Here is a 15,595-nt window from a genome sequence, read left to right as displayed (position 1 = left end):
GACCGTCACTGACCGCTTTCTCCCTGGAGCGAAGGACTCCCAGTTTGCCAAAGCGGACATGGAAAGGGGAGCACTGGAATGTTCCGTCGGGCTGTCGGACCACGATGACGTCAATGCAACCTGACAGCGTGGCTTGGTTGATCCCCTTGTAGAGCTCCTTCACCGTCACCAGAACTTGGCCTGCCAGCTGGCCCACGTAGTTCATGGTGCCCACTTGTCAGGTACACAACACACCTTTGTGCTTCTGCATTGCAACATAAGGAGTTAAAGTCACCAGGGATGGATCATAAAATACTGACAAGCTTATTATGGGACATTTTTACAGTACATTGATTATTCAGTAGAATTAATCTGCTCTAAAGTCAAAGGCAACATATTTGCTTATTTTGATGATGTGTGCATTTGTTCTTTGGTGTTGTAAATAAATTATCAATTGATACAGTGGTACCTCAACTTACGAGTAACTGGAGATCGGAGGTGTGTATCGACTTTTTGTTACGCTTCAAACTATGTTTAAGTTATCCTGAGCCGCCAGGTGGCGCAGTTAATGACACAGTGAACACTGTAAGATCATTCCCGAAACATCTGGTGTAACTTGCTAGTAATGTGTATTTCTGGTCTTGCCGGGCAGAAGGGTGACACGGCAGTCCGGCTGGGTCCAAAGAGACGTGGGAGACGCTTTACTGAACCAAAAGTTGCTTTATTACAAGCGAGTGTCATTATACAGGACTGCAGTTCCTAGAGGAGGTCAGGTCATAAATGAAGGACTCATAAGTTGGAGAAGCCCAACCATCAGTTTTATATTCCTCCTTCTTTTCTCTCTCTGTGTGCGTGCGTGCGTGCGTGTGTGCGTGCGTGCGTGCGGGTGTGTGTGTGTGTGTGTGTGTGTGTGTGTGTGTGTGTTCTGGCAATGCTGACTTAATGGGGACATCGCTCTGTTTACACAGTAACCTTTAGGGGACCTCTGGCGGTATGGGGACAAAAAAAACGGTAACATTTTTAAATGATAGTCAAATCCATTCTGAAGATGCAAATGTGTATATTATAGTATAGTTTAGTATAGTCATTATATTTTTCCCAAAAACTAAATCTGTTTTAGTGTTTCTTAGGATGACATTTTCAAACAGCATGATTATAAAGCATTATTACCTTACAACCTTTTTGAAACCAAGAGATACCCCGGCCGAGTCATACCAAAGACTATGAAATGGGACCCATTACCTCCCTACTTGGCACTCAGCATCAAGAGTTGGAATTTGGGATTAAATCACCAGAAAGATTCCCGGGCGCGGCCACCGCTGCTGCTGCCCACTGCTCCCCTCACCTCCCAGGGGGTGATCAAGGGTGATGGGTCGAATGCAGAGAATAATTTCGCGACACCTAGTGTGCGTGTGACAATCATTGGTACTTTAACTTTAACTTAAACAACTGTATGTCTGTGAGGTTCCAGTACTTGAATAGTAAGAAAGAAATTAATCAAACGTTGCTGATGGTACCTTTTGGGGAAGTACAGAGCAGCAACATCGGGCTCGAGCACATTCAGGTCATCCAGGTAAATATCTTCCGGGCCCTGATGTTGACTCCTCTTCTTTACACCTTGTTAAAACAGAAACAACTCAAGAGCTGTAAACGTCATTGGAAATAACCGCAAAGTTCAAACGTACTCTTTCTTTTGACCGCGGCGTCTGCGGACTTGGTTGAGGTTCTGTCTGAATCTCGGCTGTCCCTGCGGCCGGGTGGAGAAGACGTCCACCTGGTCTTGCGTCCGTTTTTTTCCCAGAGGTTGAAATTAGCTGTGCATGGCTGGGGCGAAAAGATTGAAAGTTCTGGCCCGAGCTGAGGTGTGGAGGTGTCCTGAGATGATGTGGCATTGCGTGGTTCGGGTCTAACGATGTCCGACGATTCTGCTCGCTTGCCCTTCTGAGACACATGGCTGGAGATGACTCTGAAATGTGTGCTGTCTGATGGGGTGATGGTCAGAACTTCTGGCTCGGACCTCTCCTTTTTGCTGACCTGCTTGCAGAAAAAAAGATGTGTTTGGAACACCATCGTCCATCCCTCTTCCACTTATCTGAGGTCAAGTTGAAAGACCAGCAGCCTAAGCAGAGTAGTCCAGACTTCCCTCTCCCCAGCTACTTCATCCAGGGAACCCTGATCCTGGTAGTCTCTCCAACGGGACTTGAATCTTCACCAAGGGCTCTTTCCAGTCGAATGTGCCCTTAACACCTCGTCAGGTAGGTATCTGGTGGGCATACTGACTAGATGCCTGAGGCACCTAAACTGGCTCCTCTAAATGTGAAGGATGGGTGGCGTTACGACAAAGATTTTCACCTTAGCATTTTCCCTTAAAGGAGGAAACTAATTTCATCCGCTTGTACCTATGATCTTGTCTTTTCGGTCACTACACAAAGCGCATGACCGTAGTTGAGGTTTAGAACATAAATCGTCCGGTAAATTGAACGCTTTACCTTCTGGCCATGACAGACACCTTTGCCGATCCTACGATCTATTCTTCCTTCATTTGTGAACAAAAATCCAAGTTACTTAAACTCCATCTCAAAGATGGCACTTGACCTTTTACCAGCCAAGAACTATGGACTTGGACTTTCAGGCACTGGGAACTTACAGTAAGACCCTAAAGTCTATTGTCCAGACTACAGAGTCTATGCTCCAACCTTCCCAATGGGTCCCATTGAGCATCGTTTCATGCATTGTAATACATGAAAACAGTGCAAGTGAATCCTCTCACCATTTTTACCCTCTTAGATTGTGGAAACTCGCCCCAGGTCCACTGCATGTGTGACTCGTTCCTGAGCATACTTTCCGTGGGCTTCACCATCAGCTCAGAGTCGCTGCTAGGCAATGTGGCCTCGGACGTCTCCCTGCAGGTAACAAAAAAGATAAAAGCAACAAAACAATCTCTTTCTTTCGCAGCATGTTGGAATCTATGAACAAAAGTACAAGGACCCCTGCGGGAAGTCAAACATGAAGACGTGTATGTGCTGAAATCTCATCCAAGCATTGATAGACTTGATTTGCACGCTGAAAAGAGGTGCTTCGCCAAGCTTAGAATTGTTCAAAATGTCTCGAAGAATGTAGATTCAGGGACAATTAAGACTAACTAAGGCAGGGGTATCCAAAGTCCGGCCGGCAGCTAATCGTTTACCAGCCCGCCACACATTCTGCAAAAATTGCTAAATTGATGGTATTGCAAAAAAAAAAAAAAAGATTTTAAAAAAGTGGAATGAGGTGAAATCTAATGAGAAAAATCGGCAATGTTGACACAAAGCTGCCATGCAGGCAGTTTTTTTCCCTATTGTCTTTATTTTCTTTTTTTTTTTACATTGCTCAAAAAAAAAAAAAAGGACAACATAATCTGTTATAATGAATTATTACTTAGAAATTATCACTTTAAAATGTTTTATGTGGAAAAAATATTGCATATGTTGTGTGGTTGCCATATAAAAACATCAACGTTTTGACAAAAGAGCATAAAACAAACAAAATAATAGTTCAAATTTAAAATCGACAGATATTTCGGAAGTTGTTCTTGAAATTTAACTGTTAAAAGTTAAAAAAAAATAATAATAAGAATGCATCACCTTATGAGTGGGGAACCTTTCGGATCTCAAATATATTTAGTAGGATTTTACTTAACTTTCCACTGTGATTACAAAAAACATATTAAAAATTTAAAATCAATGGTGTCCTGCATTATTGATTTTTGAGGGCTTTAATTACTAAATAAAGGAACTCTCCTGAAGAAATCAATAAAGTACAATCTATATATCTATCTATCTAAATACTGCATATTTCAGTTTTACTGTAAAAAAAAAAAGTTGTCTTTGACAGAAAAGGCATAAAACCTTATTTGTTTTACTTTATATCAACCTCAAGTTGATTTAGAGATTTACTGTAAGCATTAGATAAAAAATAATAATAATAATTTGACTTATTTTTAATATTTTAATGACTGAGACCCTCTCTGCTCCCCAGGAGCCCTAAGGATTAAAAAAAAAATCCATATGTTTTGTTATGGTTTGAAAATGAAAAATATTTAAATGGCCCCCGCATCCTTAAATTTTTCCGGTGGAAAAAGTTTGGACTAAGGCCCCTCAGCAAATGAATACAGATGTCCATGTCACTCACCACTCGGAACAGGGAGCCCAGTCCCCGTCAGAAAACGGGTAGCTGTCCCACTCAAGGGCAGCGAATGAGGAATGTCCACAGTTGTTCGGTTTGTCTTTCATCATTGAACTCGAGCAGGACCTGAAAAAAACAACCAAAATCAACCAAATTCAGTAGCAGGAACATCAAGCTGTGTGACTCACCAGTGGAAGTTGTTCTCCTCATCTGAACTAAGCCCGCAGAGTTTCAGCTTGCTTCCTTCTGGCAGGTTTTTCTGCTCCTTGCGGGTGGCAGCTTTGTGCTTCCTCCTTCTCCTCTTCCTCTTCTTCCCCCACACATTCGGGCGAGGTTGCTCTTCCAGAACCTTCAGACACGGACCGCTCTCTGTTGTTGTTCCACTACTTCCGGTTTCTTGGATTTTCACGGGAACGTCGTCCGCGTGAATGGGCGAGGTCGCCAGGCGCGCAGGGACTACCTCCTGTATGGATTAAAAGGATCTGTAGAAAGGCTTTGAGAGAAAGTTTCACTTATTTTTCTTGGGATGAGTGCCATACGTGGTCTTGTTCGGTCTCCTGGACAAAAAAAGCCTCACCGTTGTCTCCAAGTTTCATTTGCAACTCCACCGGTTCTCCATTAATTTCGATGTCGATCTGCAGAATCACATTCATTGTGGTTTTGTTTTATTGTGTCCATCCATCCATCCATCATCTTCCGCTTATCCGAGGTTGGGTCGCGGGGGCAGCAGCCTAAGCAGGGAAGCCCAGACTTCCCTATCTCCAGCCACTTCGTCTAGCTCTTCCCGGGGGATCCCGAGGCGTTCCCAGGTCAGCCGGGAGACATAGTCTTCCCAACGTGTCCTGGGTCTTCCCCGTGGCCTCCTACCAGCTGGACGTGCCCTAAACACCTCCCTAGGGAGGCGTTCGGGTGGCATCCTGACCAGATGCCCGAACCACCTCATCTGGCTCCTCTCGGTGTGGAGGAGCAGCGGCTTTACTTTGAGTTCCTCCCGGATGGCAGAGCTTCTCACCCTATCTCTAAGGGAGAGCCCCGCCACACGGCGGAGGAAACTAATTTCGGCCGCTTGTACCCGTGATCTTATCCTTTCGGTCATGACCCAAAGCTCATGACCATAGGTGAGGATGGAAACGTAGATCGACCGGTAAATTGAGAGCTTTGCCTTCCGGCTCAGCTCCTTCTTCACCACAACGGATCGATACAACGTCCGCATTACTGAAGACGCCGCACCGATCCGCCTGTCGATCTCATGATCCACTCTTCCCCCACTCGTGAACAAGACTCCTAGGTACTTGAACTCCTCCACTTGGGGCAGGGTCTCCTCCCCAACCCGGAGATGGCACTCCACCCTTTTCCGGGCGAGAACCATGGACTCGGACTTGGAGGTGCTGATTCTCATTCCGGTCGCTTCACACTCTGCTGCGAACCGATCCAGTGAGAGCTGAAGATCCCGGTCAGATGAAGCCATCAGGACTACATCATCTGCAAAAAGCAGAGACCTAATCCCGTGGCCACCAAACCGGATCCCCTCTACGCCTTGGCTGCGCCTAGAAATTCTGTCCATAAAAGTTATGAACAGAATCGGTGACAAAGGACAGCCTTGGCGGAGTCCAACCCTCATTGGAAACGTGTCCGACTTACTGCCAGCAATGCGGACCAAGCTCTGACACTGATCGTACAGGGAGCGGACTGCCACAATAAGACAGTCCGGTACCCCATACTCTCTGAGCACTCCCCACAGGACTCCCCGAGGGACACGGTCGAATGCCTTCTCCAAGTCCACAAAGCACATGTAGACTGGTTGGGCAAACTCCCATGCACCCTCAAGAACCCTGCCGAGAGTATAGAGCTGGTCCACAGTTCCACGACCAGGACGAAAACCACACTGTTCCTCCTGAATCCGAGGTTCGACTATCCGCCGAAGCCTCCTCTCCAGTACACCTGAATAAACCTTACCGGGAAGGCTGAGGAGTGTGATCCCACGATAGTTGGAACACACCCTCCGGTCCCCCTTCTTAAAGAGAGGGACCACCACCCCGGTCTGCCAATCCAGAGGTACCGCCCCCGATGTCCACGCGATGCTGCAGAGTCTTGTCAACCAAGACAGCCCCACAGCATCCAGAGCCTTAAGGAACTCCGGGCGGATCTCATCCACCCCTGGGGCCTTGCCGCCGAGGAGCTTTTTAACTACCTCAGCGACCTCAGCCCCAGAAATAGGAGAGTCCACTGCAGCTTCCCCAGGCACCGCTTCCTCAAAGGAAGACGTGTTGGTGGGATTGAGGAGGTCTTCGAAGTATTCCCTCCACCGATCCACAACATCCACAGTCGAAGTCAGCAGAACACCATCAGCACCATACAGGGTGTTGATGGTGCACTGCTTCCCCTTCCTGAGGCGGCGTATGGTGGTCCAGAATCGCTTCGAAGCCGTCCGGAAGTCGTTTTCCATGGCTTCCCCGAACTCTTCCCATGTCCGAGTTTCTGCCTCCGCGACCGCTAAAGCTGCACACCGCTTGGCCCGTCGGTACCCGTCCACTGCCTCCGGAGTCCTATGAGCCAAAAGAACCCGATAGGACTCCTTCTTCAGCTTGACGGCATCCCTCACTGCTGGTGTCCACCAACGGGTTCTGGGATTTCCGCCACGACAGGCACCAACAACCTTGCGGCCACAGCTCCAATCAGCCGCCTCGACAATAGAGGTTCGGAACATGGTCCACTCGGACTCAATGTCCCGCACCTCCCTCGTGACATGTTCAAAGTTCTCCTGGAGGTGTGAATTGAAACTCTCTCCGACAGGAGCCTCTGCCAGACGTTCCCAGCAGACCCTCACAATGCGTTTGGGCCCGCCATAAAAACATTTTACGTAACCATTTATAACTTACAGTTCCTCTTTCAAACTCACTTAGTTAGGACTTTTGTGCTTTGTTGTTTCTTTACTTATGGTGGTACCGAGTTCCATTGTTACTTTACTGTTCACTTACTACGGTCTCAGTGCATAATGGATCTTATTTGTATTATCGTTATTCCCCCAGTGTATTGCAGTGTATGTTTTTAGTTAGTTTGCTCATTGCAGTTATCCTGTTTATTATGAATGACTTCCCCTTTAAACCAAAAGTACACTGAACAAAAAATATAAACACAAAACTTTGGTTTTTGCTTCCATTTGTCATGGTTTGAACTCAAAGATCTAAAACTTTTACTACATACACAAAATACCTATTCCTGTCAAATATTTTTCCTGTGCAGATGTTTGTTAGTGAGCACTTCTTCTTTGCCATTTTAACCCATGCCGCCTCACAGGTGTGACATATCAAGATGCTGATTAAACAGCATGATTATTGCACAGGTGTGCCTCAGGCTGCCCACAATAAAAAAACACTGTAATGTGCAGTTTTATCACACAGCACAGAGTATGCAAGTCTCTGATGTTGCAAGTTTTGAAGGAGCTTTGAGTTGGCATGCTAACTGCAGGAATGTCCACCAGAGCTGTTGCCCATGAATTGAAATTTTATTTCTCTATCATAAGCCATACACAAGTACATAGGCTTTTCAGAGAAAATTTACCTGGGGGCCACTGAACGCAGAGTCTGGGTGAGGCTGGGCCGCGAGAAAATATTTCTTTAAAAAAATGTTGCATACTCCCCAGCATGTCTAGCTGTGTAATGACATTTCAAATTGTATCCCTTGTACACTGCTACTTTCTCTTTGCAAATAAGACACGTCGGGGTGCCCCTGTGCTCAACAAAGAAATATTCCATCCCTCCACTTTTTCCGGAATTGTCTTTGCACATTACTAACCCTTCTCTGCACTGCAGGCTTTGAAAAAGACATTTTTGGGGTTGTGGAATACACAGTATTTGTATTTATCCGACGCACGGAGAATAATGTTATTTCCGCAATATGTGTCGTTCCGCTTTTCCTCCCTACAGCAACACGGCAGTCGGCGGATAATTGCCGGGAAAGTACCGGGATGGCGAGCGCAAAAAAGTGACTGCTCCCGAAGTGTTATCCGGCGTCATATAGAAATATATATGTAGTGTTCCTTGTCTGAGGCAATGCAAATTAAACAATAAAACAAACAAAAAACAGTTTGAATTGGTCCAGGTATTTGGGGACTGTAATTACTGACAGACTGCAGCCAGGCATGTAAGAAAAACCCTCGTCTCCAAGGCAGCGTCTCTGTCGCTTTCACTCATTTGCCGCTTTTCCACTAATGCAGATGTAGGCAACCCAGAACGTTGAAAGAGCAATTTTTGAACCCAAATAACACAACGCTGTCCCGCACCATTCAGATAAAACTTGCGGGCCGGGCTAACATTAAACTTTCATATCAAGGTGGGGCCGCAAAATGACGTCTTGCGGGCCGCAATTGGCCCGCGTGTCTGAGACCTCTGTTGTAAAGAGAAATAGGAAACGTGACTTATCAAGTTGAAACTGCATACATTTTTTAAATATACTTCAACCAACTCCACGGAAATTCACTTAGCATGGGGGTCTGCAATGTAACCACTGCGATAATCGAGGAAATGCTGTACCTCATTTATATTTGGTGATTGCCAAAATGTTGCCCCAGTTTTCATATACTCGCTTGGTTATCTTTATTGTGCGGCCAAACGTTGAGCGTATCACTCAATGGAATTGAGTGCCCAACAAAGAATCTCGCAAGTTGGTGTTTTTTATTTTACTACCGTAAAATAATACGTATTTCCCATTGTATACTTGCTTGGTTATCTTTATCGTGCGGCCAAACATTGAGTGTATCATTCATTGGATTTGAGTGCCCAACAAAGAATCTCGCAAGTTGGTGTTTTTTATTTTACTACTGTAAAATAATACATGTTTCCCATTGTTTTCTGCATTTAAAACTAATTATTCTTGAACAATTGTATTGGGTTCCTATTCTTTTATTGTCTGGAACACATTCATTGGATTTACATTTTTTTTATCGGGTAATTTACTTCTGGTTTTTGTACGATTCCAATTTTGCCAAAAAAGATGAACGAAAACCGAGTACTGTAACTGGACCGTCACTGACCGCTTTCTCCCTGGAGCGAAGGACTCCCAGTTTGCCAAAGCGGACATGGAAAGGGGAGCACTGGAATGTTCCGTCGGGCTGTCGGACCACGATGACGTCAATGCAACCTGACAGCGTGGCTTGGTTGATCCCCTTGTAGAGCTCCTTCACCGTCACCAGAACTTGGCCTGCCAGCTGGCCCACGTAGTTCATGGTGCCCACTTGTCAGGTACACAACACACCTTTGTGCTTCTGCATTGCAACATAAGGAGTTAAAGTCACCAGGGATGGATCATAAAATACTGACAAGCTTATTATGGGACATTTTTACAGTACATTGATTATTCAGTAGAATTAATCTGCTCTAAAGTCAAAGGCAACATATTTGCTTATTTTGATGATGTGTGCATTTGTTCTTTGGTGTTGTAAATAAATTATCAATTGATACAGTGGTACCTCAACTTACGAGTAACTGGAGATCGGAGGTGTGTATCGACTTTTTGTTACGCTTCAAACTATGTTTAAGTTATCCTGAGCCGCCAGGTGGCGCAGTTAATGACACAGTGAACACTGTAAGATCATTCCCGAAACATCTGGTGTAACTTGCTAGTAATGTGTATTTCTGGTCTTGCCGGGCAGAAGGGTGACACGGCAGTCCGGCTGGGTCCAAAGAGACGTGGGAGACGCTTTACTGAACCAAAAGTTGCTTTATTACAAGCGAGTGTCATTATACAGGACTGCAGTTCCTAGAGGAGGTCAGGTCATAAATGAAGGACTCATAAGTTGGAGAAGCCCAACCATCAGTTTTATATTCCTCCTTCTTTTCTCTCTCTGTGTGCGTGCGTGCGTGCGTGTGTGCGTGCGTGCGTGCGGGTGTGTGTGTGTGTGTGTGTGTGTGTGTGTGTGTGTGTTCTGGCAATGCTGACTTAATGGGGACATCGCTCTGTTTACACAGTAACCTTTAGGGGACCTCTGGCGGTATGGGGACAAAAAAAACGGTAACATTTTTAAATGATAGTCAAATCCATTCTGAAGATGCAAATGTGTATATTATAGTATAGTTTAGTATAGTCATTATATTTTTCCCAAAAACTAAATCTGTTTTAGTGTTTCTTAGGATGACATTTTCAAACAGCATGATTATAAAGCATTATTACCTTACAACCTTTTTGAAACCAAGAGATACTTCTCGGGTACTGATTAATGCGAAGGGCTACCAGTTTGATACACACTTACATTAATTGCCAGAAATAGCCAATTTGCTCAATTTACCTTTAACTCTATGTTATTATTAATAATTATTTATATTTATCTTTGTGGAAACACTGATCATCTTGATGATTTCTCACAATAAATATATATTTTTGATGACATGTTTTAAATAGGTTAAAATCCAATCTGCACTTTGTTAGAATATATAACAAATTGGACCAAGCTATATTTCTAACAAAGACAAATCATTATTTCTTCTAGATTTTCCGGAACAAAAATTTTAAAAGAAATTCAAAAGACTTGGAAATAAGATTTAAATTTGATTATACAGATTTTCTAGATTTGCCAGAATATTTTTTTTTAATTTTAATCATAATAAGTTTGAAGAAATATTTCACAAATATTCTTCGTCGAAAAAACAGAAGCTGTAAGAAGAATTAAATTAAAATGTATTTATTATTCTTTACAATAAAAAAAATAAATTTACCTGAACATTGATTTAAATTGTCAGGAAAGAGGAAGGAATTTAAAAGGTAAAAAGGTATATGTGTTTATCCCATCCATCCATTTTCTACCGCTTATTCCCTTTTGGGGTCGCGGGGGGCGCTGGCGCCTATCTCAGCTACAATCGGGCGGAAGGCGGTGTGCATGTGTTTAAAAATCCTAAAATAATTTTTAAGGTTGTATTTTTTTTCTCTATATTGTCTTTCTGAAAGTTATAAGAAGCAAAATAAAAAAATAAATGAATTTATTTAAACAGGTGAAGACCAAGTCTTTAAAATATTTTCTTGGATTTTCAAATTCTATTTGAGTTTTTTCTCTCTTAGAATTAAAATGCCAAGCAAAGCGAGACCAGCTGGCTAGTAAAAAAATAAAATAAAAAAATAGAGGCAGCTCACTGGTAAGTGTTGCTATTTGAGCTATTTTTAGAACAGGCCAGCGGGCGACACATCTGGTCCTTACGGGCTACCTGGTGCCCGCGGGCACCGCGTTGGTGACCCCTGCCTTAAAGTATGATTCACATTCAGAATTTTCCATCCTTTTATATATGGTAGTTGGAGTTGCAGACAACTTCCATCCATTTCCTACCACTTGTCCCTTTTGGGGTCGCGGGGGGGTCCCCGGAGCCTATCTCAGCTGCATTCACAGCTGTAGAGCCGTATTCTGAGGATCATGTCATATTTATTTATTTATTTATTTTTAAATGGTCCTCAGTAGTCACGTCCAAATGTGTGTGAATTATGCAAAATAATTTAAATTTGGTCCCCATGAACCTTATTGAATGATCAGCACATTACCTCATCAATCCAGAGATTTAAAGACGTGTATGAGCTAACTGGGCAGTGGCCATTTTACCTCTTTTTTTATGCCTTCACAACCTGTAGAAAGGGTTGTCCCCACAAGTGATGATCAAAAACTTGGTCCCCATTACAAATGACAACCTGTGTGTGTGTGTGCTAAGCCAGGAGAGCACATCCTGGCCATAAAAGATGTTTGCGTGTAGGTGACCGGAAAACAACCTCTATATGTTGTAACTTAAAAGTTGACGTGAATTTAGAGAAGGAGTCTCTCCTCCAGGATAGAGCTATCACTTATGCTTTCCGAAGTCTGAATTTATTGCCTCTTCTCGAGAGAGAGAGTTGACCCAGTCCACATGCGAATGTCCAACTAAGGTTCCTTAATTCATTATGGGCTCAACCATTATTTACCTAAACCTGGTGGTTCGCTTTCTCCAAGTCGAATATAAACCGTCACCATATGTAGAACATATTATGAGTTAATTAATTTACTTCACTGGCATTAGCTTAAAGCTAAAGATCAAAATAACTTTGATTTCCGACCCCTGAAAACCAAACCTTTAGCAGCAATCTGGCTTCCCCAGACTTTCCGTCGACTTCCACCTGCTGCTGAAAATTAACTAAACCCACGGATTGCCTTAACTTGCCAGCCTGGAGCTGCTGCGGGTGTCCGGGAGTCTATGTCGCTCTCTGCCACGCCATGAGCATCGAATATGTCGTAGTAATTGTCCAACATATCGCCTGAAAAGTGTCACTCTTCTCTATCACAACACTGATTGCGGCAGATATTGTAACCCTCAGCTCTTAGTCATAAAACGACTACTACTGTAATAGTTTGTATTGCTATTGTATTGTGTTTCAAACAATATTTCTCATCTAAAACTTTATTTTTCTTTCGTAGCTACGTTAAGATATGAGTATTACGAGCTTGGTTGTTGAACGCTATGTGATCCTAAGTTGACATACCACTGTATATGAATTGTTAACAGTACTTATCTAAAAGTAAAAGTTATGGTAATCCAACAACCTAATATATTTGCATGTAAATGCCCTCGGTCAAATTTTGTAAGTAATTTTCCTGGCATGTGACTTAGACTGGTTAAACGTAGTAGTTAGACTAACAACTAACTAGGTCAAATGGCTACCTCTAACCAGTGTAACAGGTGACTTAGTCATACTACTATTTTTAATCAGTCAAACAAGTGATTATTTCTTTAAACTAGTCTAACTTGTTACATAGTACTACTTTCAACCAGTCTAACAAGGGACTGACAATTACTGTTAACCAGTCTAACAGTGACCAAGTCAAAATATTGCTTTTACCTAGTCTGACAGGTTACATACCACTATTTTAATCACTCCAACAAGGGATTTTTTTTTACTACTTTTGACCAGTCTATCAGATGATTAAGACTCATTTTAATCAGTATAACTTGTGTCTTACTCCAATTATTACTTTTAACCAGTCTAACAATTGACTTAGTCAAACTGTTGACAATTGACTTTGTCAAACTGTTGCTTTTAACTTGTCTAACAGGTGACTTAATACTACCTTTAACCAGTCCAACAGGGGACTTAGTCATACTACTACTTTTAACCAGTCGAACAAGTGATTATTACTTTTAACTAATCTCACTCGTTACATAGTACTACTTTCAACCAGTCTAACTGGTGTCTTACTCAAAGTATTATTTTTAACCTAGTCTAACAATTGACTTAGTCAAACTATTGCTTTTAACTTGTCTAACAGGTGACTTAATACTACCTTTAACCAGTCCAACAGGGGACTTAGTCATACTACTACTTTTAACCAGTCGAACAAGTGATTACTACTTTTAACTAATCTCACTCCTTACATAGTACTACTTTCAACCAGTCTAACTGGTGTCTTACTCAAAGTATTATTTTTAACCTAGTCTAACAATTGACTGAGTCAAACTATTGCTTTTAACTTGTCTAACAGGTGACTTAAAACTACTTTCGACCAGTGACTGATGACTTAGTCAAACTACTACTTTTAACCAGTTGAACAGGTAACATTGTCAAACTACTACTTTCAACCAGTATGACAAGTGACTTAGTACGACTGTTAACCAGTCTAAAAAGGGGCTTAATACTACTTTTAACCATTCGAACAGGTAACATTGTCAAACTACCACATTAACCAGTCTAAAAGGGGGCTTAATACTACTTTTAACCATTCGAACAGGTTACATTGTTAAACTACCACATTCAACTTTCCTTAACAAGTGACTTAGTACTACTGTTAACCAGTCTAACAAGTGACTTAGTACTACTTTCAACCAGTCTAACAAGTGACTTAGTACTACTTTCAACCAGTCTAACAAGTGACTGATTGCTGGCTACTTAATCAAACTACTACTTTTAACCAGTCAAACAGGTAACATTGTCAAACTACTACTTTCAACCAGTCTAACAAGTGACTTAGTCAAACAATTACTGTTAACCGGTCCAATAAGTGGCTTAGTACTACTTTGAACCAGTCTAACTGGTGACTTAATCAAATTATTGCTTTTACTCAATACCCAGTTTAACCGGTGACCTAGTCAACCCACTCCTTTTGACCAGTCTAACAGGTGACTTAAACAAACGTGTGCTTTTAACCGGTTTAATAGGGGATTTAAACTAATTATAACCAGTCCAAAGGGTGTCTTTATTTTTAACCAGTCTAACAATTGACCTTGTCAAACTATTGCTTTTAACTTGTCTAACAGGTGACTTAATACTAATTTGACCAGTTTATTTGGAGACTTGGTCAAACTACTATTTTTAACCAGTCTAATAAGTGACTTAGTACTACTGTTAGCCAGTCTAACCAGTGACTTACTCAAATAATTGCTGTTAACCTTTCCAACAAGTGGCTTAGTACTTCTTTCAACCAGTCTAACAGGAGACTTAATCAAACTTTTACTCAATAGACAGTCTAACAGGTGACCTAGTCAAACCACTACTTTTAACCAGTCTAACAGGTGACTTAATTAAACGTGTGCCTTTGACCAGTCCAATAGGTGACTTAGTCAAACTACCGCTAGAAGCAAAAAGCTACACAAAGCTTTTGGATCAAGGTTTACAACATCAAGATGGAGGTTCACTCTTACTCTCATACTTTAACTTTTCACGCTCACAAGAAATTACATGCCTCTAAATTTTGTTTACCTGAGTCGCACCGAACAGGAAAACCAGGTGCGACGCGAGGATCTTCACCAAGAAAGGTGATTAAAGTGGTCCATGAACGTAAACTTCAGCTTCTTCCTGTCCAGGCAGATCCGCCATGAAACCCAGTGTGGTGCTTAAGAGGCTCAGAAGATAATCTTGTTTACCAGACGAGAACAAATCTAGCTTTCTCCGTCTCGGTACGTTGGTGTGGTTAAACACACGTGACGGTTTATTCTCCTAAAATAATTTTGTACTTGTTTTAACATCAAGATGTTCAAAACAACTTAATAATAATAAAAACATAATTAAAGTTTTGTATGCGAGTGTAGTGTCGAAAAATAATGCACATGGAGACAATTGTTTGTCAGGCTTAATGCGTAATAACAAAATACTCTGCTTTATTAGTGTGAAAGTATAATTTGGATATTGTCATTTTTAAAAACATGAAGTTACTGAGAAAAAAAAACGTTAAGTTTTTCTTGCACATGTGTTATGTTTACAGAGGGGAGATGACGGCAAAGACACCAGGGGGCTGTTGTTCAAGGATATATGTATATATATATATATATATATATATGTATATATATATGTATATGTATATATGTATATAGATATGTATAGATATGTATATGTATATAGATATGTGTATATATATATATATGTATATAGATATGTATATGTATATATATATATGTATATGTATATAGATATGTATATATATAGATATAGATATGTATATATATATGTATATATA

The 15,595-nt window shown here is 41.8% G+C and overlaps 2 protein-coding genes across 3 annotated transcripts in view; both read right to left on the bottom strand.

The window, feature by feature from the left end:
• The window catches only part of LOC133569674 (phosphatidate phosphatase LPIN2-like), a 44,189-nt gene extending 43,371 nt beyond the window's left edge, over positions 1–818 (bottom strand). Inside the window, exon 1 of one of the 2 annotated variants that reach the window (XM_061922187.1) lies at positions 14–818. In XM_061922187.1, coding sequence (XP_061778171.1) covers positions 14–205 — 192 coding nt within the window. In that variant the 5' untranslated portion in view covers positions 206–818. The remainder of the gene's footprint in view (positions 1–13) is intronic. The other variant, XM_061922186.1, reaches the window with a different exon arrangement.
• Positions 819–1,182: 364 nt separating this feature from the next.
• On the bottom strand, positions 1,183–14,977 carry LOC133569675 (phosphatidate phosphatase LPIN2-like). Its single transcript, XM_061922188.1, has 8 exons — positions 14,842–14,977; positions 9,176–9,406; positions 4,683–4,778; positions 4,332–4,606; positions 4,150–4,269; positions 2,750–2,882; positions 1,665–2,013; positions 1,183–1,596 (listed from the first exon to the last, which is right to left on the bottom strand). Exons 2-8 carry the CDS (start codon positions 9,365–9,367, stop codon positions 1,421–1,423), a joined length of 1,341 nt encoding a protein of 446 aa, XP_061778172.1. The 5' UTR covers positions 9,368–9,406; positions 14,842–14,977; the 3' UTR covers positions 1,183–1,420.
• Positions 14,978–15,595: the final 618 nt, after the last annotated feature.

Source organism: Nerophis ophidion, linkage group LG15, assembly GCF_033978795.1.
Source record: "Nerophis ophidion isolate RoL-2023_Sa linkage group LG15, RoL_Noph_v1.0, whole genome shotgun sequence".
Taxonomy (NCBI): Eukaryota; Metazoa; Chordata; class Actinopteri; order Syngnathiformes; family Syngnathidae; genus Nerophis; species Nerophis ophidion.
Note: the sequence above shows the minus strand (reverse complement) of the source record. Positions and strands in the feature narration are given on the sequence as shown.